Consider the following 23,950-nt stretch of genomic DNA (forward strand, 5'->3'; position numbering starts at 1 on the left):
GTACCCCTTCCTCCTTGAGACATTCTGTTCTCTCCCGCCTACCCCGCCATAGGCTATCCTTCATGCAGAACGGCAGCTTCTACGCAGGTCCTGGTCCACGTGGCACCAGCAGGCGACAGCACATCGCCAGGAGAGGCTACGGCAAGCAGTGGCCTGTGCCCACCACTGCCGCAGGCGGCTCAGGGGGGCTTTCTGTGTCTGGAGGGAGAGTGCCCGAGGGCTCAGGACAGAGTGAGTGGCTGGTTATGCCTGAGGAATTCTTCCCATCTCACGCCGCTTTACCAAGTAGAGTAGCTGCACTGTTAGCAGTGAATGCCTGTCCAGAGGGTCATCTTAGCTTAGGCCCTAGTTTTAAGTTTCAGAAATTCAACCTGAGACAGTCTAAGCAAAACTAGGGCTGTGGCGACAGGATGTTGGGGTGTCTAGGGACCATACTAGCTACTTGGAGCTGAGGTCCCATTGATGGGTTGCATCCCACTTGCTGTGGGGGCCCATTTGCAGTGAGCATGGCTAGGGAATAGAGGGATAGATCTGTTTTCGGGTAGTTGACCTCCTAGCACCAGCAGTGTGGCCCAGAGGGCAGGTTGTGGCAGTCTGCCACATCACCTAGATAATGGGGACAGGAGCTACGGCCGCATGTCCACAGCAGACACTGTCCTGCTTTGGTGCCTTTTTGTGTCCACTTTGTGCACCGATCATCTCCCCACCTCTTAGACTTTAGCACAACTAACCTCCTCCCCGGCCACCTGCACACTATCGGGCTTCGGTGGTGCCTGAAGCCCCATGAAGTTGCCTACAAACGTTTGACTACATGCACTTTTATGGAAGGAAAGCCCAAATCAGTTCTTCAGAGAGCCCCCACCCCCCATGTTTAAGAAACGCTAGGCGAGGGCCAGGGACTGTGGGCTGGTGCCCACGGGAGAGGGCCCTCACTAGGTCTGGACTGCAGCGCTGAGCTCTGACCGTCTCCCACAGGAAGGTGGGCAGCGTGTTGGCCGCGGAGTTCCACTCGGCACGGCTCCTGCGGTGGACCTGGAACAAGTGGAGGGAGGTGAGGCTCTGGCAAGGCACCCCCTGCTGCGGCCAGGTGGAGCTGTGTGTCAGTGTGACTCAGAGCGGACATATGGCTCCTCCACGGTCCCTCGGAAACCACCTGCCTCCGAGGCCAGGCAGCGGATGAAGAAGTGGCAGCCCTGTGGTAACCCTGGCCCAGGAGTCCTTGTTCTTCTAGGTGCCTGTGTCCTTATCGGTGCTTACTGATCTGAAATTCCTGGTCTAACCATTTACAGGCATCTAATTCAGGGTACAAAAAAGAAAAAGGGCTTAAGTAACAATGCCTGAGCATTTGCCCTAAATCAGGCCCTTGCTTCACCTGATCCTCCCAAACCCCCTAAGAGGCCCATGTTTATACATGAGGAAGCTGGGCTCCCCGGTTAAGTTCCTTCCCTGAGCTCACCCAGAAGTAAATGGAAGAAAAGCTGAGCCTGCCTCCTGCTTGGCCCCTCAGCCCACTGTGGCTAGCCCTGTGGGGTGCTGAGTGGCAGAAGCTGATGTGCGCCGACCTGCATCACCAGCACACCTTGCTGCACAGGGTGCTGCAGACCTGGGGGTAGGAGCTGCTGCTATGTCCAGATCCCCTTGCCTCTGGGGAGAGGGATTTCCCTTCCTTGTTCTTCCTGCTCCACCCCAAACAGCCATTCAGCAAGACTCCAACAGAGCAGATGCCCCCAGCAGTGGGCTTTATAGTCTCCAGTGTAAAAACCCCGTGTTCTCTGGGGTGCCAGCCTTATGACCAGTGGTCCTTGGCACGGGAGTCCAGTTGTTTGAGTTGGCAGGGGCATCCCACTAAGGGTGTTGTCTGAGCATTCTCCTGGCCTCGGGACTAGGGGCTTTCGGTCTTTCCCCACCCTCTGAGGTGCGTGTTCTCGACATCAGGGCTCCTGTGGAGAATGCACCTGTGAGGTCTGCCTGCACACAGGGAGAGGTGTGGGCCTGTGTGACCTCCAGTTTGCCTCGTCTCCTGCAGAGTTTCCAGAGCAGAGTGCAGGGCATGCTACAAGAAGTGGCAGCGAGGGAGAGCCGGCACAGGAGGGGGCTGCTGAGGTGAGTGTCCCCAGTGTCTCCCAGGCCCGGCCTGAGGAATGGGGAGGACGCTAGGGCCAGGTGGAGGATGGGACTCCGTCCTCCCGCCACTCAGATCATGGTTTTGACGTCTCCACAGCAAGCACTTCATTCCCTGGTTCTCCTCTTATGCCTTGAGCCCCTGCTGTGTGCAGAGCCAGGCCTGTAGGGAGCAGCTGTCGCCTGGTGCCTGAAAGAGCTCTGCTTGCCTTGCTCCCTGAGACTCCCCCCACCCCTTTACAGTGCGAGATTCAGCTCCTTAAAGCATCATTTGTTCTCCCTTCCTGCACTGGAGGCCATGACTTCCTTTGCTTCCAGTCCCTGTCAGCCCCCTCCCTAATGTGGCTGCCGGCCTTTCACTGACTCTCCAGAATCATCTCTCACCCCACAGGCCCCATCTGCATCTCTTCTACCCTGGAAGGTCACTTATGCTGCCTCGACCCCAGCTCCCACCCAAATCCATCCTCCACCTTCTGCTAAGCCAAGCTCTAAAGCCACTCCTCCCCAGCAGTCCTCCCTCATGCCACTCTTCCTTGCGCTTTATTTGTTCAGCACACACTATTCCAAGCTGTCGGTGGACAGTGGGCCTTGTGGACTTTAAACACTTCTGTCCCTACATCAGGGTCCCATGAAGAACTTACCTAACTCCTCAGTCTGTGTGGAATAAGACAGAGTCCCTGAAGCACTAAACAGCAAGCCTCCAGTTCCTCTCTTCGTACGCCTCTTACCGTGCTTGAATCACCGTCCTCATGATCATCAGTCTGGTTATGGGTCTGTGCTCCCTGTAGCACGTACAGACGCGAGGGTAGTAAGGGCCCAGTGTCGTCTTGTTCTCTGTGGTGACCCTAATGCTCCCCAGTGCCTGGTGCACAGCAAGCGCTCAGCAGCAGGAGGATGGCTGTCAGTCTGACGGGCTCAACCAAGGGTGTCCTCGACTCTGGTGGGCTGAGGAACTAGGAGTGACTCCTAGAAACCTCGAACTGCACTCCACACCTGCGTCACCCCCGCTCCTGGGCCTGTGTCCCTGCAGGAAGGCTTTGCATCGCTGGAGAGAGAACACTGTCACTCGTATAGATGAAGCGAAGAAAACCTCTCAAGCAAGAGCTCACTACAGCAGGACCTTATGCTCCAAGGTGAGGCATTGGGAGGCTAGCTGGCCACCAACGAGGGCTGGGGACCAGGTTCCTATGAGGGAGCAGCGCCAGAGATTGCACTGAACAAGGAACCTAGAGAAGGGACCGACTGCCCTCTAGCACATGCAGCCATGTGAACATTTGGGTTTTATATCTGTTTGTCTTATTCTCAATTATGAACCAATATCATTTAAAGTAAAAACCCAGCACCCTGTGAGTGAACTAATTCTTGTCAGATCAGTATTTTCTATACATGTGGAATTTTCTGCTGGGGTGAGTCTCTGTGCTTCTGTCTCCTCACCTGTAGAAGAGAGAGCTTGCTCCTGCTCATCAGCCTTGCAGGCTTTATGGCCACTGAAACTTGCTGGAAAGCATAGCGCATCCGGGAATGTGAGGTCATTGATCATTTTTAGTGGGAAGTGCTGAAAAAATGCCACTTGCTGGCCTCATGATCAGGATGTAGCTATGAGGAGAAAAGTTGTTACAGGAAAGAGGAGATTCAAAGAAATGAAAGGACAGCAGTAGTCCCTGAACTCAGGGATGTTTCAGGAGAAAGTTTTCAGGAGCCCTGAAGGCCAGGGGGTATAGGACGGGCTGGTCCTCACGACTCTGAAGCCTCCCTCCTACAAGCAATGATTACACACGGCCAAGGCCCTGTCTGATCTCAGGAGCACTCCCAGGCCAGCTTGTGCATCCCGGCCCTAGGAGCAGAGTCTGCTCTTTGCTTTGCTTCAGGGCTTGGGAAGGGAGAGGACTTTGTGACGGCCGGGGAGCAGGCGCCAGGTGTGAAGTGTTCTGTCACTGTGACTTACGTGTCTCCTGTGTGAAAGCATACACAGTGTGTGTTTCATTTAGCAAACAACAAGTGTGACAACGTGACTTCTGGTGTGGTATAAAGTAACTTGGGGCTTCCTCTGAGAGCACTGGGGGCTCTGGCCACTCGTGTATGGTCTGCACGGATGACAGGCGCTTCCTAGGTGTGTGAGCCTGTGCGTACACCACTCGGCTTCGGTCTGTGAGGACAGGCCAGTGAAGGTGGCTCCTCAGGAAGGCAGCACATGCTGTAACCATCTCTCTGTTCTTTGTGTGACCTACAGGTCCTTGTCCAGTGGCGGGAGACTGTGTCAGTGCAGATATACTACAGACAGCGGGAGGATTGTGCCATCAGGGAGGCCGGGAAGGTGCTGGAGAGGGGTAAGCAGGGCCCCTGGATGCAAGTCAGGTAGAGGGGGTTGGTGAAGGACTACCTCGGCGCTCCATTCACTCCCCCGTAGCATTTGTCTCCTTGTGTATATTAGTTTTTGTTGCCGCAGTAGCAAAGCACCATGGAAGCTTAAAACAACAAGGAAGCTTAACAGAAAATTATTCTCTTATAGTCCTGAAGGCCAGTGTCTTCAGGAAACTCAATTCTGAGTTTCCAGGACAGTCATGAATTTGGGGCGGGTAACTAGTCAAGCCAGTACCTCATAGCATTCTGTTCCGAAATGATCGCCAAATAGTTTGTTAAAAAGAAAGGTCACGGCTTGAGATCTACAGAAATGTAAAGAAATGAAGCTGGACCTGGGGAGTTTGAGGTGGTTGGTGGTTACGATGGGAAAGCCCTTCCACTGGCCGTTCCTTGTCAGTCTGCCCCGTGTTGCCGGGGGCTTGCTTCCCTGCCTTCTTGGGCTTTTTTGTGTTTCGGGCCCAGACACTTGCTCCATCAGCCCCACTACCTGCTGCGGACGACGGCCCAGACAGGAGCCTCTGCTCTGTGCAAGACACAGGGCAGGGGCCTGCAGTGGGGGGTGTGACCCTTGGAGGGGACAACTTGTGGTCAGAGTGAATGAAAATACAAATGGAATGGAAACTGTTAGAATGGGGCCTTAGAGGAAGTGGATCAAGTTGATAAATTGACTTAGCAGTTTTCTCCAGAGCAAAACCTAATCACCTTTGGGTTGGATCTGACTATAGTGTTTACGTTGATGAGCGCAGATCCCTGTTGTCCTCTGATAGAACCCCTGGGTTTGCTCCACCATTAACCAGCTTGCCTGTGTCCTCTGGCCACCCTCACCCGAAAAACCCATGTTGGATTTCCAGTTCACTCCCAAGACAGAAGCCAAGGGGTTTAGCCCATCCTGCGGCCTCTGTTTGGACAGGGACGTGGCACCCAGTGGTGAGAGGCCTTGCCTGTTCAGGTCAGCTGCCCAGCCCGGGCTCAGGTAACACAGTGGGACGTTGGAGGTGACAGGTTTAGGTGCAACCTGAAGCTACTTACCTTTGAAGGACTGTGAGGCAGGCAGTTTCCTGAGAAGGGGGTTGTGGCATGTGGCAGGCCCAGGTTCACCATGTTCACAGCAGATGGTACAGATGACGTGGGAAACCAATTGACAAGGTACCATGTCCTCAGCTCATAGTGGATCCCCGTGGAGCCAGTGCTTGGCTTAACGAAGGCCTCTGAGTCTCAGGCACACTCCGGCAAGGGGCGAGGGGAAGAACTCAGGGCACGGCAGCACCTGACGGAGCGCTTAGGAAGCGTGGGGCCATGCGCTGCTCACGACCTCGGCAAGTCCCCTCTCTGCCTCAGGTTCTTCATCCGCGAGAGGCCAAGTAGTACCTGCCTCTTGGAGTCATCCCCAGTGAGGCTGATATTTGGTTGTCAGAAAAGTCATGATGGGTTTTTCTGTTTTTTTCAAGCAAAAACGCATCATGACTTTCCGACAACCCAGTATATGCCCACTTCCAAGCAGTGTGGGCACCGGCAGGCAGCCTCCAGGCCGAGACCCTGACCCTGGAGGCCCTGGAGGGGCCTCATCTTGGCATCAGTGGTCTGGCGTCGACAGTTTTCTGTTTTCTAAAAGAAATTTACCACAAGGCCTAAGGAAAATGCTAAAAGTTTAAAAATCAGCAGAAGAAAGTCCTTGCTCCCTGGAGAGGGTCTGGCGGCAGACAGAATGCACAATATGGCCCCTGCTGCAGGGCCGGGCTGAGAACGAGGCCCAGCAGCCACTGTGCCTTCCCCCCTGGAACTCTCTGCGCCTTGGCTTCCTACTTGATAAACTGGTGCCGCCGCTCACTCCTTCGGACGGACTTCGGACGGAGGGTCTGCCCCGTGCATCCTGTGGCGGCTCCGCGGGCCCTCGCACTCCTGGCTTGCACAGCCAGTGGCTCCGGTGGGCCTTTGGAGGCACAGTAGATGGCAGACCCAGTTCTGTTCCAGGTGCTCGCAGTTGCTGCAGGCGTCTGGGGCTGTCCTCACAGTGTGCACCCATCCACAAGTGGTGTTCCCCAAGAGTATGGGCTGACACCCCAAGGGTATTCCCTTACCACCTTCTCGACGCTCTAAACTTCCTTCCCCAGTGCATAGTCATTCATATTGATCCTACAAAACAGACTCTGATCGGCCACAGGCTGTCTCAGGACCTGTTTTCAGCGCTGGCAGGCCCAGAGCCAGAGGGCAGCCCAGCAGCGGGAGCAGCTGGAGAGGGCATCGCAGCATCACCGCCGGACACTGCTGCTGGTGGCCATGGCCAGGTGGAAGGCCTACCGCCTGGGCTGCGTCAGGAAGAAGGTGAGGCAGGTGGCAACTCCCCAAGTTGCTCTGTGTGGCAGGACTGGCTGTCCAGGTCGCAAGACTACCTCCCGGGAGCCAGGATGGATGCTGGGTGGTTTGGGGTCCTGTGGACACAAGGCCGCAGGATCCTTTCTGGGTGTTTTCTGCAGGCACCAGGGTGGGGGGAAGCAAGCTAACCTCAGGATGGAGTCTACCTCAGGTAGAGGTGGCTCAGCAGGGACCCCTGGTCACTGAATCATGGCTTATCAGAGCTGGGGAGCCTGTGCAGTCCTCTGGACCCCCTACCCGGTGCAGAGGCCCTTGGCCTCTTCCACTGAGGCTGCCCCAGGTGGTCTGGGCAGGGGCACCTGATTGCATTGTCGGCTCCCTGTGTGTTTCTCTTCCCCAGCTCCTGCAGAGGCTGGGCACCCAGCTCCGGGCCCAGACACTCAGCCGGTCCTGCTTCTGTCAGTGGAAGCAACAGGTGGGAGCCTCCGAACACCCCTCTGTCCCTTCCCCCTACTCCCCTTGCCTCTTGAGCCCCAACCTTCAGTTCAGTATTTGTCCTATCACCCAAGACCGGGGCTTCCATCCCTTAGGCCCCTTCCCAAGTCATTTCCTGTTTTCTCCCACTGCCATCTGAGCGTGTCTCCGCACGGCATGGTCATAAACCATCGGAGTAACTCCCCCGGATGAACATGAAATGTATTTTAAGTCCTTGCTGAGGCCCGGATACAGCTCCAGTGAGACTGCGTGGTGCTCAGCACACCTGTCCTCCTGCCCTGCGTGGTGCTCAGCACACGCGTGCAGACCGTCCTCCTGTCCAGGCTAATGCAGAGCAGCCCCCGCTCCCTCCCGGAGCAGCCCGCTGCCCTGCTCTTGGCCTTGTTCTCGCCAGGGGTCATTCCTTACTCCACCACCTCGGTGCCAGGCAGGGCCGGGCCTTTCCTGCCGGAGGGAGGGAAGCTCCAACTAGGAAGGGATCTCCGAGCGGACGGGCCCCAGAGTCGCAGCCCTCGGGGAGGGGCTGTTAGGGCCATCTTGCTTTTCTGGCCCACAGCTGCTGAGTAGGAGGCGGGAACAGCAGGGCACAGCGCGGGCCTTGTGGTTCTGGTCCTTCTGTCTACAGGCGAAGGTAACGGGCGTCTCCACCGTGCTCCTGCCTCCCCCAGGAGGGGACAGCGCCTCGGCGGAGCCCTGGGTGGGTTGTGGGCCAAGCCCTGGGGAGTCTGCAGGGAGAGCTGGGCCTCATCCCCTGTTCTCCTGGAGGTGTGGGCTGCGTGGCTGGACTTCGTGTTAGAGAGGAGGAGAAAGAAGGTGCGGCTGGAGCAGGCGGCGCAGGCCTACCATGAGCAGCTGCTCCGGGAGGGCGTCACGCGCCTGCTGCACTTCACAGCCGACATGAAGGCTTTCCGGCAGCGGCTGCACGCCCAGCAGCAGGTCCAGGTGGGCCAGCGGTCACCCCCTTGGCGGTCACACCATGACCTTTGCCTGTGGACAGCCTGACCTGACCAGGGGCCAATTGCAGGCAGCCCACAGTCTGCACCGGGCGGTCCATCGCTGCGCCACGCTCTGGAAACAGAAGGCGCTAGGCCCAGGCCAGAAGCCTCAACCTTCCGCCTCCACCATCCCCAGCAGGAGAGTAACCTTCCAGGGTGCCCTGCTCAGTGACGCTGCTGCAGCTGGGGATGCCACCCTGGAGACCAAGAGGTCGAAAGCTGCTCATGGGCCTTGGGGAGCCCCGGGCAGCCTGACCCTGGCAGCTGGGAACCCGCAGCTTCTGGAGCTGTGAGTAACCCACCCCTTTCTCCTTCCTCCTCACTCTCACCTTGGCCTGCATAGGAGGGAGGATGCTGGACCCTGAGGGTCATGGCCAACCCCCGCCCAGGCCTCTCTAGCAGGATCTTGTCCCCCACATGGCAGGGACGCCAGCCGGTCTTCCCAGGGGCAAGGGGGAGGAACGTGTAGTTGGCAAAGGCAGCCCTGCCCTCCCGCCTCCGGGCCTGCCGCCCTCCCGCTTCCCGTACAGTGGACACATGGGCTTCCTCTGGGAAACCCCCCTTTCTGTGACCTGGCCCTGCCTCTCTACTTCTCCCGGGATAGTCCCCTCAAATCCTGCCCCTTCCCTGTACGCTGTGCTCACTGGGCCGTCAGCCCCCAGAGCAGCCAGCGTGAGTGCTGGCAGGGAGGGGCACTAGTCTGGACCTTGGTCCTGCTCTGCCTCCCACACTGCCCTCCTCTGACAAGAGCCTGGCCCCGAGGAGACCACGTGGGTAGGGCATCCCCAGGCGCCAGGCTGGCTTCACTGGAGTTACCAGAAGTTCTGTGCAGCCCAGGCCCAGCCCAGCCCACCTGCTGACCTTGGCCAAGAGCCTTTCCTTCAGTCTCCCTGTGAGCTGGGAAGAGCTGGACTGGATCATCTCCCCAGCCGCCAGCTACAAGGTCTCAGGCCCTCAGCAGTCCCCAGACACGCTGGGCGAATGGGCTCATGTATCTTCCCAGCAGTGCTCCCCGCTCATTAAGGAGGCAGCCTCGACGCCCGCACTTCCTGCTGGAGCCCATGCAGAGTCAGAGGCCCCTGGAGTGTGGAATGCTTGGGGGACAGAGGTAGGGTGTGGAGCCCTAGGGTGGGAAACCCCCTTTCCTTCCTGCCTCCCAGGGGAAGGCTCCAAGGCCTGCCTCTTTCTGCTCAGGCCTGAGAAGCATCAGGACCAAGGCCTAGGCCCTTCCCTGTCAGGGCCCTTCCTGGCAAAGGCCCAGGTGGCACCGATCCCAAGCAGCCCCCTGCCCCAGTCTGGGGTCCTGCCAAGTCTCCCTGACCTGAAGGTGTACCCCACTGCCAACGCAGGCCCCGAGCTGCTGCCCCCTTCCTGCTTCGTGCCTTATGGGAAGGACACACCTGCCAGGGTAAGTCCTCTCTGGTCACTGGGGGTCCAGCTCTGCGGTCTGGGCTTCGGTGCTCTTTACGCGTACTGTGGCCAGCTGCACTAAAATCATGGCTTCAGGGAGATGATGGGAAGCCGGTCACCTGCTGAGGCCCCTGTGATGCAGCTTACATCCTAGCGGTAGAGACCGGAGACTTCCACGTGCACAGGGGAGGAGACTGAGGTCAGGTAGTGCAGCGCTGGGTTCCAAGAGGAGGAGTTTGTGGAGCTGGTTGGGTGCTGTGGACCGACAGCCCAGCGGGAGGTGCTGGCAGCAGAGTGGGGGGCTGGGCCCATGGGTGGGTTTGATAGGAGGGAAGCAATCGTGGGGGCAGGCTAGGTTTCTGGCTTGAGAAACTGGGAATAATGAACTCTTTACCAACACAGGGAAAACTGGGGGTGGGGACCAGTTGGTGAAGTGTGTCCCCCTTGAACCTGTTGACTTCGAGATCAAGCAACAGGATTCAGCCTGGCCTTCAGGAAAGTCAGGCCGGAAGTCAGCGCTGAGACGCTGCAGCTGGGGAAGCTGGGAGAGGGGCTGCCCCTCCCTGCCAGCTGACACCCGTAGCGGAGCGGGCAGGCAGAGCGCTCAGTGACACTAACAGCCGGGGGGCTGGGCCACCCTAACCCCGGCTCTTCAGAACCGGTCCCTGGAGACAGTGGCCATGGAGGCGGGCGGGCCTGCAAATTTGGCCTGAGTGTAGAGGGGAGGGGTTTGGTTCTCTGCACAGCGGATGGAGGGGGCGTGGGGCGATAGTCCTGAGCACACTGTGCCCAGGAGGGAAGGAGTGGACAAGAACTCGCCTCTGAACATTGTCCTCATGGAGGTGCGAGCTCGGGCAGCTCAGCAAGGTCACAGCTCGGGGGCAGTGCAGAGAAAGGTCCGTCAGGTTCCAGACAGCTTCCTCCTCTAAGACAAGGGGCCCTCGGGTTAGTCATGGACTTTCTCCAGCCATGACTGGGTCCGCGGCAGGGCCGGGCTCTGAGGGAGTCGGCGGTGGCAGGTGTGAGGAAAGCAGCTGCTGGTTTGGGCCTCACGTGCCCTTCTCGGACTTGCAGTTTCCCTGCTCAGCATCCACCCTTCTGTCACAGGTTTCAGCACGGCCAGCCACCCCTGGGCTTGTGCCTCAGGCCCCCCCTTCTCTGGCCAGTGCCCGCAACCCCCATCTGCTCCTCCCTGGAGACTTCATAGGCACCAGGCCTGGCTCTGCAGCTGCAGGGGTGTTTCTGAGACCCGTCAGCACAGCAAGCACGCGGGCTGCTCTCAGCACCCGGGATCCCTCCATTCAGCCTGGGCCTGGTGGGAAAGATCCAGATCGAGTTCATTCTCCCGTTGCCACTAGCCACACGGACCTGGAGGCTGAGCTTGAGGGAATCCAGCAGCAGTTGCAGCACTGCCAGACCACGAAGCAGAACCTCTGGTAAGACCCCAAACCCCTCTGCCACCTGTGCACAGGGAAAGCAGGGAGCGCCGCCTCCAGAGCTGGCTGCCAGGGTGCTTCGTCTGCACTGCAATGCCAGCTCCCCACTCACGGGTGGCACTTTACCCCCCAGGCCTGCTCAGGAAGGCCCAAGTCATTCTTACCTCTGGGGAGGGAGGACAATGCTGAGCAAAACATTAAGCACGTGAAAGCCAGGCCAGCGGCTGCCCAGCAACGACTGGGGCGCGGGCTGACAAAGGTGCGGGGAAGACAGGCCCAGGCTGCAGCCACACACATCAGGCCATCCTCTCACGCCAGCGCCCACACCCGCACACCCAGGGCACGGACCCCCCTTGGTGTGAGCAGCAGCCTCAGATTCAAGGGGTGCCAGTGGGCGCAGAACAGCCCTGCCCCTCTGTCGCCGTCAGAGGTAGCTGATGTGCTGCCCCCTGACCCCTCAGGTCCTGCCAGCGTCAAGCACGCAGCCTGCGCAGGTGGCTGGAGCTGAGCCGGGAGGAACCCAGGCCTGAGGACCAGGAAGCAGAGCGGCTAGTAGAGAAAGAGCTACGGGAGGTAAGGCCTCAGGGCCCCCCGGCTGGCCTTCCAGGTCGGGCCGCCTCCTAAGTTGGACCGCCCCGCCCCTGCCCTCAGGTGGAACTGCAGATCCAGCAGCTGGCCGCCGAGCTCCAGGCCCAGCGCCAGCCCATCGGGGCCTGCATCGCCCGAGTCCAGGCCCTGCGGCAAGCTCTGGGCTAGCGCCCCGGCTCAGGGAGGCCACAGCCCACCACCAGGAATAGGACACAGAGCTGCAGTGAGGTTTTTTTATTTCAAAATGTTGCAATTAAATGAATCACTGTTCAGAAGTCTCCTGCTTTTCATACAAAAATACTGTGCTACTGATACAGTTGAAAAAGTTCAAATGGCTTCTCCTGCAGGAGAAATTCACAGCGTCCCCAGGAAACATGAAACCTGGTCCTGCCCCCATCAGTGGCACCCCCAGGACTGCATACCTGGGGACAGGTTTTCTAGGCACTGACACCCCCCAAACACCAAAGCCCTGAGCTGACAGCGGCCGCGCTCCCTACCCTGGCGTGGCGCTGGCTTTAGGGAGGGGCGTGCTCTCCCCATCCCCCGGCTGGACAAACTGGTAGGGGGACTCACCAGCTCCAAAGTCACTTCCAGGACCCGCGTCCCGTCCCGGGACGACACTGGCAGGGTCCAGGGCACCGTGCTCAGCCACAGGAGGAAACACCGAGCTTTTCCCCACGAGCAGGGTATGGCAAGTTGGGAGCAAAGCAGTTGCATTAAAGGCTGTGGGGCCCTGCTCGGGGAGGGGGGGGGGCCGCGGGGGTCACAGTCAGCGCCAGCAGGCACCTCACCCCAGGCAGAGGCGGCAGAGGGGCAAGGCCAGGAGCAGGGACGGGAGGAGCAGTGACATCAGCCGGAGACGCAAGGGCTCCATTTTATACAACGTGTTAAAAAAAAAAAATCCCCAACAGGGATTTTGAGGATCCTCCCTGCCTGCCCCTTCTTCAGGGTGGAAGGGGCCGACGGGTGCCCACCTCCTTTTCAAAGGGATCAGGAGCCTCTTGTCCGCCCCTCACGGACTCGGCAGGAACGGGTGTGGCCCAGGTCCTGCCCAGGCAGACCCTGCGGCCGACAGTCGCCCCAGCCCTGGAGAGCCGCGGGGGGTCCCCTGGAGAAGACCGGGGTGTTTTTCTGCTTGGAAAAGCGCCCTGGCAGCAGAAGCCGGGGAGACTCTAGAGGGAGCCCAGAGCCTCCCCGAAGTGGATTTTCTGTCCTGCTTTCAGACGGAAGTTGAAGTCCTTGGGGGCCTCGAAGATGAGCACGATGGTGGAGCCCAGGTTGAACTCGCCCAGGTGCTCGCCCTTGCGCATGGGGATGCCCTCCTTGTTGGCGCGGCTCACGAAGCTGAAGTCGTTGTAGCTGCCCTTGCTGTAGCGCGGGCTGTTCGTGTGCAGGTCCTGGGGAGCGAGGGACAGCGCATGGGGGGGCTGCCGCCGGCCCCAGCAGCTCGGAAAGGGTGGTGGGGACGGCGTCTCGCCTGAGGACTGGGTCTAACCGGACGGCCCCCAACACTGGCCATGAACCGGGCCCTAGAGGGATGTGTGCTGGGGCTCATTCCTCCAGGGGGGCGTGAGGGCCGGGTCACCACCCATCATTGAGAGCAGCAGCCCCTCAGGCAGGAAGGGCACTGTCTGCCTCCCGTCTGCGGACGCCGCCCCAGTACGTCCCCCCGTTCCCAGCAGAAGCCAGGTGCTAGGTGGGGAGGCTACTTCCTGCGCGCTCGGCCACCTCCAGACAGGGCGAGGGGCAGATCTGCAGGTGGGGGAGCAGCTGCTCCCCAGAGCCTCCCAGAACTTACAGTCCCGGCAGATCCAGGCTGTACAGGGGACAGAAGAGGCGAGACCCCGCTGGCCCGGCCCCTGGGTTACAGCAGGGCCTGAGCTCTTACCCGGTCAAAATAGATGCGGATGGAGCCCACGTTGGTGGCCCCCACAGCGGTCAGCGAGAAGAAGCCGTGTTTCCAGTCCCCGGTCAGGACCACTCGCTCGTTGTGGCAGAAGAGCTCTTTGATCCAGCGGGCCATGCCAGGGTTGACGGACATCAGGGAGCCTGTGGGCCAGGGACACTGCCACTGCTGCCCAGCAGGAAGCACCGGCCCCCCGGGGCCCAGTGTGTCTACCTGGGGCAGCCCGAGACTGCCCTCCCTGAGAAGCAGAGCACTCTGACGCCCGGAGCCCCCTCCCATCCAGGGGCCAGCCCGGGCCTACCTGGAAAGTGGCGCCTGTGGGAAACCGTCCAGTCCGTGGGGGAGTGGAAGCAGTGGTAGTCCCCCGGGGCCAGGTAGATGACGCAGTGGTAGAGCTCGTTCCCCTCTCGAGTGACCAGCTGGTTCCTGAAGGAGGTGGCTGCGGCGGGTGCACACAGGGCCAGGCTCTCAGACGAGCACTGACGTCACCCCGCGTGCAGCCACGGGTTCCAGGGAGCCCCCAGCTCACAAGCGAGGCCCTCCCGTCCCTACACCTGCCCGGAGTCCCTCTCCAACCCCAGCCCACCACGCTGCAGCACGGCCGCTAGCCGCAGGGACCTACCTGGTGGAAAGGGCAGGTCCTCTGAAGAGGTACGTGGGCCCAGGAATGACTCGAGAGAGTAGGTGACCCCCTTGACCTGCTCCACCTCAGAGTTCTTCACCTGCCCAAAGTTGAGGATCTTCCCATCTGACGGGCTGATCTGGAAGGGCCAGGAGAGGCTGGACACAGCAGGACCTACCTGCAGACCCGGCCTTGGGGGACCCACCCACCACAGTGTGGGCTGCTGGGGCCGGTGCCCACAGGCAGAGGCGAGCACCCCGCTTCTGGAGGGAGGAACGGAAGGCAGTGTGGGGCCTCACCACGCTGTGCAGGCCATTGACGGGCCGGGCCTGCGGCTTCAGCTTGCGCCGGAAGAACTCGCTGAGGTTGCGGTAGTGGTGCAGGTCCTCCACCGCGGCCTCCTTCATGTTCACCCCGAAGGTCCAGATGTACAGACTGTAGACGGGCCTGCGCAACCAATGTGGCAGCTCCACCTGGTTGAGGCGACCCCAGGCCCGCGACAGCAGGCGTGTCGGCACCGACTTGTACAAGGCCACCTGCAGGTCACAGGCAGATGGACGAGACTGTTACATGGAGGCCCTCCTGCCCGTCAGCCTACCCTCGCCTCCCGGCCATTTTTGGAGGCCTGGGCACCCCCACTCCCCCATGGCTTTGTGTTGAGACCATTTCTCACTAGAAACCAGACTGAGCTCACCCGACAGTGTTGGCTGAGACCAGGACAGCGACTTACAGCTCAGGTGTTTGTCACTTTGTGCAGAGGTCAAACAGGACCCCCCCCCCCCAGTCCTGAGGAGACTGGCAGGTGCAGCCCTACTTCTTAAAAGAAAAGGCGGGGGCCTAAGTGGATCTGACACCGTCACAGAGGCTGGAGGAGGAACCACCGGGAAGGCGCAGGATGCTCAGGCACATGTCCTAGTCCTGACAGAAGCAGACAAACCCCCACCAGGCCAGCCTGGCGCTCAGAGGCAGGAGCCTGTCCACAAGGAGGTCTGCACCTGGAGCTCCTCCCAGGAGACCGGGGGGGAGGGGGGGGCGGGCGGCAATCGGGTTCCCCGGGGCCCCTTCAGCCCAACTTTCAGGGCCAGGAGCCGAGCACACTTGAGGACAGGCCATGGCTTGTGGTGGACGCGACACCTGATGCCGGGCCACGCGCCCTGTGCGGGGCGGCCTCTTAATAAGGCTCAGTGCCTCTGCCTCAGTGGGAGGCGCGGCTGCGCAGTGGCTGCTGCTTGTCTGCCCGTACCTGACACACCAAGTCCCCGAGGTGCTGAGAATCACTTCACTCCAGTGTTGAACACCTCCACGACGGCTATGGACTCCCAGCTGACACGGGGCACTGGAGCAGCCCAGGGTGCTGGGCGGTCCCGTGTACAGTCCAACGCCCGTAGGTTGCCTCTGAGCCACCCAGTCCTCCAAGGCCCAGGAGCAGGGTCTCCTTCTCAGAGTGAGCCTGGCCAGGCCACTCACCCATCCAGCCCTGCCCAGGGGTCCCCACCCTATGGGGCCCAGATAGGCTCCTGCCTTCCTGAACACCTCTCTGAGGTCCCGGAATTTGAATTCTCAAAATCGCCTCTGACACCATGTTATGAGCACCCCGTGTGGGTTCCTTCTAGAAGCAGAGGCCCCCAAATGGCACGGGTGCAGGCAAAGGACCACCCGTCCGCAGCCCAGACAAGCCTGACCTGCTGCCACCCGTCCGCAGCCCAGACCAGCCTGACCTCTCGGCCGGCTCACGTCACACCGTCCAGAGGGAGGGCACAGCCCCCACAGCCATCACCTCTACCGTGACAACTGCCTCCACCCCAGCCTCAGGCCTGCCCCGGGGAGGGTGAGGTGGCAGCCTGCAAACTTACCCTGCTCACGGGCCTCCATCCCACCCGGCTGAGTGGTCTGAGGGCCCCCAAGGGCAGGAGATAGTAGAGGACAGTCAGGGGCCAAGAGCGAAGTTTCAGGGCGGGTCTGGACATGCAGCTCCACTGGCCCAGCCTCCGCCTCAGGGCCAGCTGGGGGAAGTGCAACCTGCAGGGCAGATGTCCAGGCACAACCAGGGTCAGCGACCAGGGGCTGAGGGGCCCCGCCCACCCCAGCAGGGTAGCCCCTGCCTGTCCTCCCGCCCTCCCCAGCTGCTCTGGCCAGGGCCCCACGTCTCCAGCCCATTCCCGGTCGGGGATTTGGCTGCTCCTGCCCGGCAGCCCCACTCCCCAACTCTCCACCTGCCCGCGGCTGAGGACAGGGAACCCGGGCGCTAGGACACTGGGGGTGAGGCCCGGCCGCACAGGAACTGGGGAGCCTGGGCGTGCTCCCCTGGAGCCCCAAGCAGCGCCCAGCAGAGGGGAAGCTATTGCCACCACGCTGCTGCAGGGGCTGGGATCCCCCACCTGACAGACCAGCGCCGAGCCGGAGGAGCTGGCAAGGGACACACACAGACGCGCACAGCCTCCTCGCAGCCCCAGCGCAGCGCCTGGGGGCTCTTCCGCAACAGGATCCTAAACCCATCGGAGGCTGGGAAGGGCCCTCCTCTCACCCCTAAAGGCTGTGTCCCGACTCTGGGGCCACGCGCCTGACCCAGACCCCTCCTTTCAGCCGCGGGAGGTGAGCCTCTCCCGAGACCCACCCCCCAGATCCAGTGCATTTGGCACAGGCTCGGCCTTGCGCTAACTGCAGAGGCTGGGACAGGTCTCTCCCCCGGAACCCTGGCCTCCCGAGGCACAGCAGCGACACCCGGGCTCCCCTGTCACGCACCACGGCCTAGAAAATAGTGGAGGCCCCAGTACGGCCATCAGGCGACCACACTGCCCCCCACTGAGGGAGCCCCTAGGCCTCGGTTTTGTCATCCGCAAAAGGACTGCACTCAACCGGACAGTGCGAGGCTCCCATCTGCGCCTGTGTTCCCAGAGGACTGTGAGAACTGGGTTCTCAGAGGGCTGTGTCCTCTGCCCCCGGTTGCTGAAAAAACAGGAACAAAGAGGCATCTCTGCTGACACTAAAAGCAGAAAAAATGGAGAACTAAGGCACCGGCCAGACCCTGCAGTCCACTGATGGGAGCGGAAGGTGGCCGCGCCGCCCTGCCTCCCACCCACCCTGCTATGTTTTCAAGGACCAGGGAAGGTAGGAAGGGCCAAGCAAAGCTGACAAATCACTGCGCCCCCACTCCACCACCCAGCCGCCGGCTCACTGCAGCAGCACGGGGACCAATCCCGGAAGAGCTGCGCCCTCCCCCAGCGGGTGGGGGGGCGCCCGGGGGGTGGGAAGCGGCAGTTAGGGTGCCGCAGACAATGGGCCACCAGCCTCCTGGAACCACAGGTACCTGAAGCGGGCTCTCCGACTTAGGCCCCCAGGACCGGGCCCCTCCAGTCGAGGGGGCTGATGCCCAGGCCCCCTGCCGCCACCTCCACCTCGGGGCCGCTGGACGTGAACTCTGACCTTCCGGAGGTCGTGGCGGGGCACCGCGGGGTTAGGACGAGGCGGGCAGCATCTCACCATTTCGCTGCACGGAGCTCCGGTCCTCGCCGCGCTTCTGACTGACACATGGTGGGCGGCGCGAGGCGCGCTCGCCTTTGTTTCTCCTCCTTCCTCCCTTCCCCCCAGTCCGCGGGCGGCTCTCCTGCTACTGCGCGGCGGCTCCTCCGCCAGGGCTGGGGCTCCGCCAGACCCCTGGGGGCTGATGGGCTGCTCCGCCTCTCGGCTCCGCGGCGCGGGTTGGAGGTCCGGCTACGGCAAAGACAGGCACTGGTCACGCACCTGCCCTGGCCCGCCGCCCACAGCCCCCGGGCTGGGCCACCTGCCTGCTCCAGGGAGCGGATGCCAGGGAGGGACCTGGCAGTGCCGGGCGCAAGGCGCACAGGCGGGAATCTGAGCCCGGGGCTCCAGCTGGCGTCGTCAGCCTGTCTGCAGCCAGGGCAGCCCCTCCCTCCCGGGACCTGACCCATTTCCTTTCAACTGAGGAGCATCTGAGGAATGAGGGAGCAGGACATGGGGGAGACCCTGGGCATCTGACGCACAGATCCTTAGAGCCCCCACAACCTTGCACTGGCCCCCCAGACCCCCTTGGAAGACACGCACCCGAGTGACCTCAGGGAAACTAAGGTGGGGCTGGGAACCTGCCAGGACTGAAGCCCAAACAGGCCCCACCTACCCTTCCCAGCCTGGCCGGGAACAGCACTCTGGGGGTTCCAGGGCGCCCCGCCTGCTCTCTGGGAAGACAGGCCTGGACTCCACAGCCCTTCAGTCCAGCCTCACAGATAACAGGGAGGAGGAGAGCAAACATTCCACGTTGTTGCCATTTCAGCCCAAGGACAGCAGTCCAGACCCCAGAGGATGCGCGCTGACAGGGAGCCGGCCCCGCCCGCCTGCTGCCAACCCTCACCTCAGCTCTGGAAGGAGACAAGCACCTGCTGCCATCTTTACAAGAAGAAACCTGGGCACAAAGATCTACTGCCGGAGCAGAGAACCGACCCAGTCGAGGACTCTGCCCCGGGCCAACACACGATGACAGAGCACGAGACCCCAACTCAAAAGTGGCTCTACCCACACAAGAAGAAGCTGACACTCCGGCAAAACCACTGCGACCTCGGACGTGAAAATGCCGGCCCTGCCAGGCAAGTCGCTGACGCCCCAAGTGTACAACGGGCTCCGGGTGCCGAGGCAGGACGACTAATGACCAGATGTAAGCGTGGAAGGTGCGCACCCACCAGGGCTCACCCAGCAGCAAGCCCCCTCGCCAAGCATCAGAGCAGACACGGGCCTCCCCCCCCAGAGCCCCGTGGTCACCCGTTTTTGCCCCAGGTCTGTGCTGAGACTCCCACTGGCTCTCCCACCCATCAGGCCACCAACCACTCTGCCCCAGCACTGAGCACACACCCCATCCCTTCCCGCTCTTCAGGCCCTGGGGCTCCACGGTGGCCTCCTGCCAGCTCCCCGGGAACTGGCCCAGAAGAGCGGCGGGCAGTCAGGGTTGAACCTGGCACTTGGCTCTCCGGAGGAGGGGAATCTCTTGCACAGCCTGGGATTCCTGGTGGAGGGCACCTGCAGGGCGGGAGAGTGCCAGTCTCCTGCCCATCTCCTGCCCTGCCACGTGGGCTGTGCCCACTGCAGCCAGACAGGCGTGGTGAGGCGCCCCCAGACCAGCTGGGTCCAAAAGCCTCCAGTCCTCAAAGTAGGTCCCCAGCTGGCCTCTGCATTTCATGCTCCCCCATGGGCTCCGGGCCGGGGGTATGAACAGACCCTCGACCCTCCTCCCAAAGTGGGGAACTCCAGGGGGGCCAGTGAAAGGAGCTGCTGTCCTGGAGGAACTCTGGAAACTCGGGCACAAGGTACTTCCACCTCTGTCACTCCGCCCCCTCACCTGCAACAGGACGCTGAGACCAGGGGCTCAGCGCTCTTCCCAATCACCACAGCTGGGTCCCAAAAGGCCCCCAGGCAGCAGACATGACTTTAGCTGACCCCCAGGGGTCAGGCCTAGCACCTATTGTCCAGCTTGGAGCTTCAGAGTGGAGGGAAGGGGGTTCCTAGATGTCATGCCATGTCCGAAGAGCAGAGGCACGGCCGTGGCCAGCAGTGCCCACATCCCCTCCCCGCTAGGGGCGCGCGCCTCCCGCACTGTTGGTGGCCCTGGACATAAGTCAGAGCTTCTACTCTCCCTGGCTCCAGGTGGCCTGGGGAGTGAGGGGGAGCCTGAGGAGGAACCTGCAAGGAGGGAACCCTGAAGCAGGGACATGTAGACACCTTCCCTCTCTCCTGAGTCAAGGCCACTGCGGAGGTGAGTTCTGGGCTGTGGCCAGGAGGGCTGTACAGTCATTATGTGGCTTACGGGTCAGCCACCCAGAACAAGAGGACTGAGGTGGCTTTGGACGGCTGGGAACAATCTGACACTGCAGCCCTGACCACCCTCCCGAGAGCAAGGAAGGGCTTTGCAAGGCACCCGCGTTCTCCGGGTCTCGCTGACTCCCCTGGAAATCAGGCAAGGGCATTCCTCCAGCTCACCTGCCCACTGTGCAGGTCACAGCTGTGCCCTAGAACAACCGCTCAGGAGCCCGGTACCTCACTTCCACTTGGCGCAGCATCACCCCCCAGGCCTGACTGCCAACACCTTTACACACCCACAGTCTGGGGGAAGAGGGGCGCTGCCACCGGGAAGATGGCGGAGCAGGCGGAGGCTGCGGTTCTGAAAGCGGCGCCTAAGCAATGAGGACGGTGGCGGCGGGCACTGCGACTAGAAGGCCAAGGCCTGGCCGTGGGGCACGGGGGAGGGATGCCACCTTTCCAGAACACGCTGTTCTGCGAGTTGATGCGGTGCAGTGCTGCAGAATCCCGATCCACCCCTCGCCACCCAGGAGGCAACAGCATCCCCTCCGTGGGATGGAACATTCCAGTGGAAGTCTTAAAAAAAGAAACAGCAGGCCCAAAATGGAGTCACTTGGGCCAAGCCCAGAACACGCCTCCAAACGAAGATTTAGAATCTCACTGAACTGTCGTTTCTACCCTCCCCACTTAGTCCTGCCAGCACCGGGAGCGCAGGTATCTGAGGCAGACGCCTTCTCCTAAAGGAAAATAGTCTCACCTGAAACTTCTTATTTTTGCTAAAAAATAAATCTCACGCCACCTTATTTCCGACCATAAAAAACCTGTCGTTTTGCATAGCCCTCCCCCGCAGCTTTCTAGACGGGATACTGTCCTATTCATGCATCATTTAATAAAACCAATTAGATCTTTAAATTTACTTGATTGAATTTTGTTTTTCAGCAGGTCGGGTGGCGAGCCCAGATGGCGAGCCCAGATGAGTTACTTGTTGCCACAGGTGTGTGTGGGGAGGGCGGAGGAGGGGGTGCTCCTGCCAGGTTCCTTGGACCTTGGATTAAGAGGTGGGTCTCTGCTAGGCCGGGAAGGGAGTGAGGAAGTCGGGCCTGGGAGCCTTGAACAGTCCAAGACAACCAGAGAATTTGCTCCTGCTGAGAGGAAGCGGCACCGAGTGCCAGTCACCCACCGGAAACCTTAGCAGTAAGCCCCCCAAACCTTCCACCACCCCAAACGTTCACACCTTGGAGGGTGCAGGGCATACTTCCTCCCGGTCTACCGACAGCGCCAGGGGAGGGGCAGCGGTGTCCAGGTGGGACTACCAGCCTCCCCCCCCCCTTCCAAGGCAGGCAGCAGACAGACTTCCAAAGTAGGGAAGGAGAAAATGGATTCTCAGAGGACAAAATGGGAGAGTTGCCGCAGCCTCTGCAGCCCCGGTTCGATCCCCAGCCACCGGAGGCGGGGCCCACGCTCCCCTCAGCAGTGTCCTTCGGTCCTTCTGCCTGCTCTGCTCCCCGCTCTGGCTCTGGTGAATTCTCTCACCCTCCCGCACTTCTGACTGTACCCAGTGCTGGTATAAATAACTAACTAACTAACTAAATAAATAAATAAATAAATAAATAAATAAATCTTTAAAAAAAAAAAAAAAAAAAGGGAGAGTGGCATTGGGGAAGCCTTGGGCAAGAGAAGAGGAAGCAAAGGGAAAGCCCTGAGGCGCTTCTTCTCAAAGGAGGGCCTGCAGGGGATGGACTGGGCATCGGTTCTTCCTCAAGCCTCTCAACCAAAGCCCCTTATCCAGGCAGCCGCAGGCACCAGCAGGGGCCAGGGCCTTGCACAGGGCAGCAGCTAGGGCCTTGCCAGCCCTTGGGTGGCAAGACGGTGACAAATTCTGACAATCCTGGGTCCCACTGGGCAACAGTGCCGCTTCCCCTCCCCCTGGGGTGCTCCTACCTCAGCCCTTTCGGCAGCCCCGAGAAAATCAGCCCCGAGCTCACAAGGCAGGAGGGGGCCCGGAGCCCAGGACGCCAGGATTTCCCTTCCCTCCAGCGCGAAGGGCGAGGAGATGCCACAGGATGTGGAGGAAGTGAGCTCACGCCGCCTGGCCCGTGACCCTCGCGCTCAGAAGCCGGCAGCCGATCCCCAAGGTGGGGCGGGGTGGGCGCCTCGATCCCGGGCCCTCCCGGCTCTAAGCGTAAGCGCTGACCCCCACCCCAGGCGCTGAGGGCCCCTCCCCACGAGCCCCGGAGGCAGCACTTCAGGCCGGGGGCTCCAGCGCGGAGGGCCGCACTCACCGGCAGGTGGTCCAGGCCCGCTGCTTCCGGCCAGCAGCCGCGACTCCGGGGAGGCCCCGCCGCGGAAGTTAGGGGGGTGGGCGGGGCCCGGCGCAGCCACTCAGGCTGCCGGGGCGGGGCCGGGACGCCAGACCACACCGCACGGCCCCCCTCCCGCCAGCCCGCGGCCCCAGGACCCTGGAAGAGGCGGGGCTGGGCCGAGGGCCAGGGGGAGGGGTGCAGAGATAGGGGAATAGGGTACTTCCCCGCAGCTGCCTCCGGGGACTGGGGGCCAAGGCCCCACCCCAACTCCTCTCCCCTCTTGCACCAACCCTCCGGGCAGGATCAGGACCTCCAGGTACCAGAGACCTCACCCAGGAAAGAGGAGAAAGACACCTCCAGGCTTGCTCCTTTCTACACCTCATCGTAAAGACACAGCCCCCCCCCACCCCCCTTCCTCCTCCAGGCCGCCCTCTAACACACCAAGTCCCCTGGTGCAGACCCATGGGCGAGGTCCACCCCCTGCTGAGCAGCACATTCCACAGCTGGGAGGAGGAAGCTGTGGGGGTGATTCCTGGGGGTCTGTCTAACCCTCTATGTGATAGGGAGCCAGTTTGTGGGCTCAGCATCCTACCTCCATGCCCACAAGCACTCAGTCAACCTGGGGCAGAATGAACCATTTTAACATGTTTTTGTGGTGGGGGAGGCCGGGCACGGAACACGATGAACCTAACAAGGCTGCTGCGCAGCAGGACCCCCCAGCCCAGCTCCGACTGCGCGGAAGGCTCCGCGCTTCTGAACAAGGATGAAACCCCGAGAGCTTCCCACCACTGCTAACACCTGCTGGGCTGTGAGGAGCAGGCAGCTGTGTGCAGAAAGGCGGCCCTCACACTGTCCTTGGCATCCCAGCGAAGCTTCAGACCTCTACTCACCTCAGCACCCTGCAAACGGCGCGAGACGATAAAAAAAGGAGTTAAAGCTCCAGGAGATGCTGACACAGAATCCCAGCGACACAAAATCCAGAACCTGAAAGATGCTGGAAGACTGCTGACTCCCCCAACGCCTCCGGTACCCCAGACCAGGCCACACAAATTCCACGCACAGAAGGGAGCTAGACCAAGTCAGAGCAGGAGAGGGAACTAAGGTCTGCAGGTCAACCACCCAGGGGCCGTCTGCTCAGTGGCTTCCAACACGCAAGTCTACAGAATCACCCACGGGCTCCTCCCACCTCTACCAGAGGTGGGAGAACCATTCTGTGGCTCTGGGGAGATAGGTGTTTAGAAAACGCATGACTGGGCCCCCAGGTGTGCCCTGTGGTTAGCCCTCCTAACCTTCTGAGCTGCCCTCCTCCATGCGCAAGTTCAGGAGGAAGATGCCTTTTGGATTCCAGACAATAGTTAACAAATGATTTCTGGGAAAAACAAAAACCCTTTGATTTTTTTCACTTTCTCACTCTGCATGATGTCTCTTCCGGCACAGAGCCCTTCCTTTCCACGAGTCCCCTGGGTGGGAGTGCCCCCTAGTGCAAATGCACGGCTCTGCAGGCCCCAAGCCACTAAGGCAACAGCACCTGCGGTAGGGCCTCCCAAGTGAATTTTATACAGGGGCTGGAAGGCAGCTGCAGGGCAGGGGGAGCAGGT

General features: G+C 60.9%; 2 protein-coding genes across 18 annotated transcripts in view; one reads left to right on the forward strand and one right to left on the reverse strand.

The window, feature by feature from the left end:
• Positions 1–12,417, forward strand: part of SFI1 (SFI1 centrin binding protein) — a 104,250-nt gene extending 91,833 nt beyond the window's left edge. For 5 of the 10 annotated variants that reach the window (XM_037510932.2, XM_037510933.2, XM_037510935.2 and 2 more), the window contains 15 exons: positions 53–231; positions 976–1,051; positions 2,027–2,103; positions 3,152–3,254; positions 4,352–4,448; positions 6,644–6,804; positions 7,196–7,270; positions 7,847–7,921; positions 8,056–8,232; positions 8,315–8,574; positions 9,289–9,393; positions 9,480–9,693; positions 10,803–11,131; positions 11,593–11,704; positions 11,783–12,092. In XM_037510932.2, the coding sequence (XP_037366829.1) occupies positions 53–231; positions 976–1,051; positions 2,027–2,103; positions 3,152–3,254; positions 4,352–4,448; positions 6,644–6,804; positions 7,196–7,270; positions 7,847–7,921; positions 8,056–8,232; positions 8,315–8,574; positions 9,289–9,393; positions 9,480–9,693; positions 10,803–11,131; positions 11,593–11,704; positions 11,783–11,887 (2,145 nt within the window). In that variant the 3' untranslated portion in view covers positions 11,888–12,092. Of the gene's footprint in view, positions 1–52; positions 232–975; positions 1,052–2,026; positions 2,104–3,151; positions 3,255–4,351; positions 4,449–6,643; positions 6,805–7,195; positions 7,271–7,846; positions 7,922–8,055; positions 8,233–8,314; positions 8,575–9,288; positions 9,394–9,479; positions 9,694–10,802; positions 11,132–11,592; positions 11,705–11,782 lie in introns of those variants that run through there. The other 5 variants (XM_054695261.1, XM_054695260.1, XM_037510942.2 and 2 more) reach the window with 5 other exon arrangements.
• The window catches only part of PISD (phosphatidylserine decarboxylase), a 33,212-nt gene continuing 21,163 nt past the window's right edge, over positions 11,902–23,950 (reverse strand). The window contains exons 1-8 of one of the 8 annotated variants that reach the window (XM_037510951.2): positions 23,243–23,273; positions 17,728–17,958; positions 16,101–16,266; positions 14,547–14,783; positions 14,248–14,386; positions 13,927–14,064; positions 13,608–13,768; positions 11,903–13,116 (exon numbers count right to left, since the gene is read on the reverse strand). In XM_037510951.2, the coding sequence (XP_037366848.1) occupies positions 12,892–13,116; positions 13,608–13,768; positions 13,927–14,064; positions 14,248–14,386; positions 14,547–14,783; positions 16,101–16,266; positions 17,728–17,777 (1,116 nt within the window). In that variant the 5' untranslated portion in view covers positions 17,778–17,958; positions 23,243–23,273 and the 3' untranslated portion in view covers positions 11,903–12,891. Of the gene's footprint in view, positions 13,117–13,607; positions 13,769–13,926; positions 14,065–14,247; positions 14,387–14,546; positions 14,784–16,100; positions 16,267–16,989; positions 17,098–17,554; positions 17,959–21,990; positions 22,024–22,331; positions 22,376–23,242; positions 23,274–23,950 lie in introns of those variants that run through there. The other 7 variants (XM_037510949.2, XM_037510950.2, XM_037510946.2 and 4 more) reach the window with 7 other exon arrangements.

This window comes from Talpa occidentalis, unplaced genomic scaffold (genome assembly GCF_014898055.3).
Source record: "Talpa occidentalis isolate TD23 unplaced genomic scaffold, MPIMG_talOcc4v2.1 talOcc4.14, whole genome shotgun sequence".
In the NCBI taxonomy this organism is placed as follows: Eukaryota; Metazoa; Chordata; class Mammalia; order Eulipotyphla; family Talpidae; genus Talpa; species Talpa occidentalis.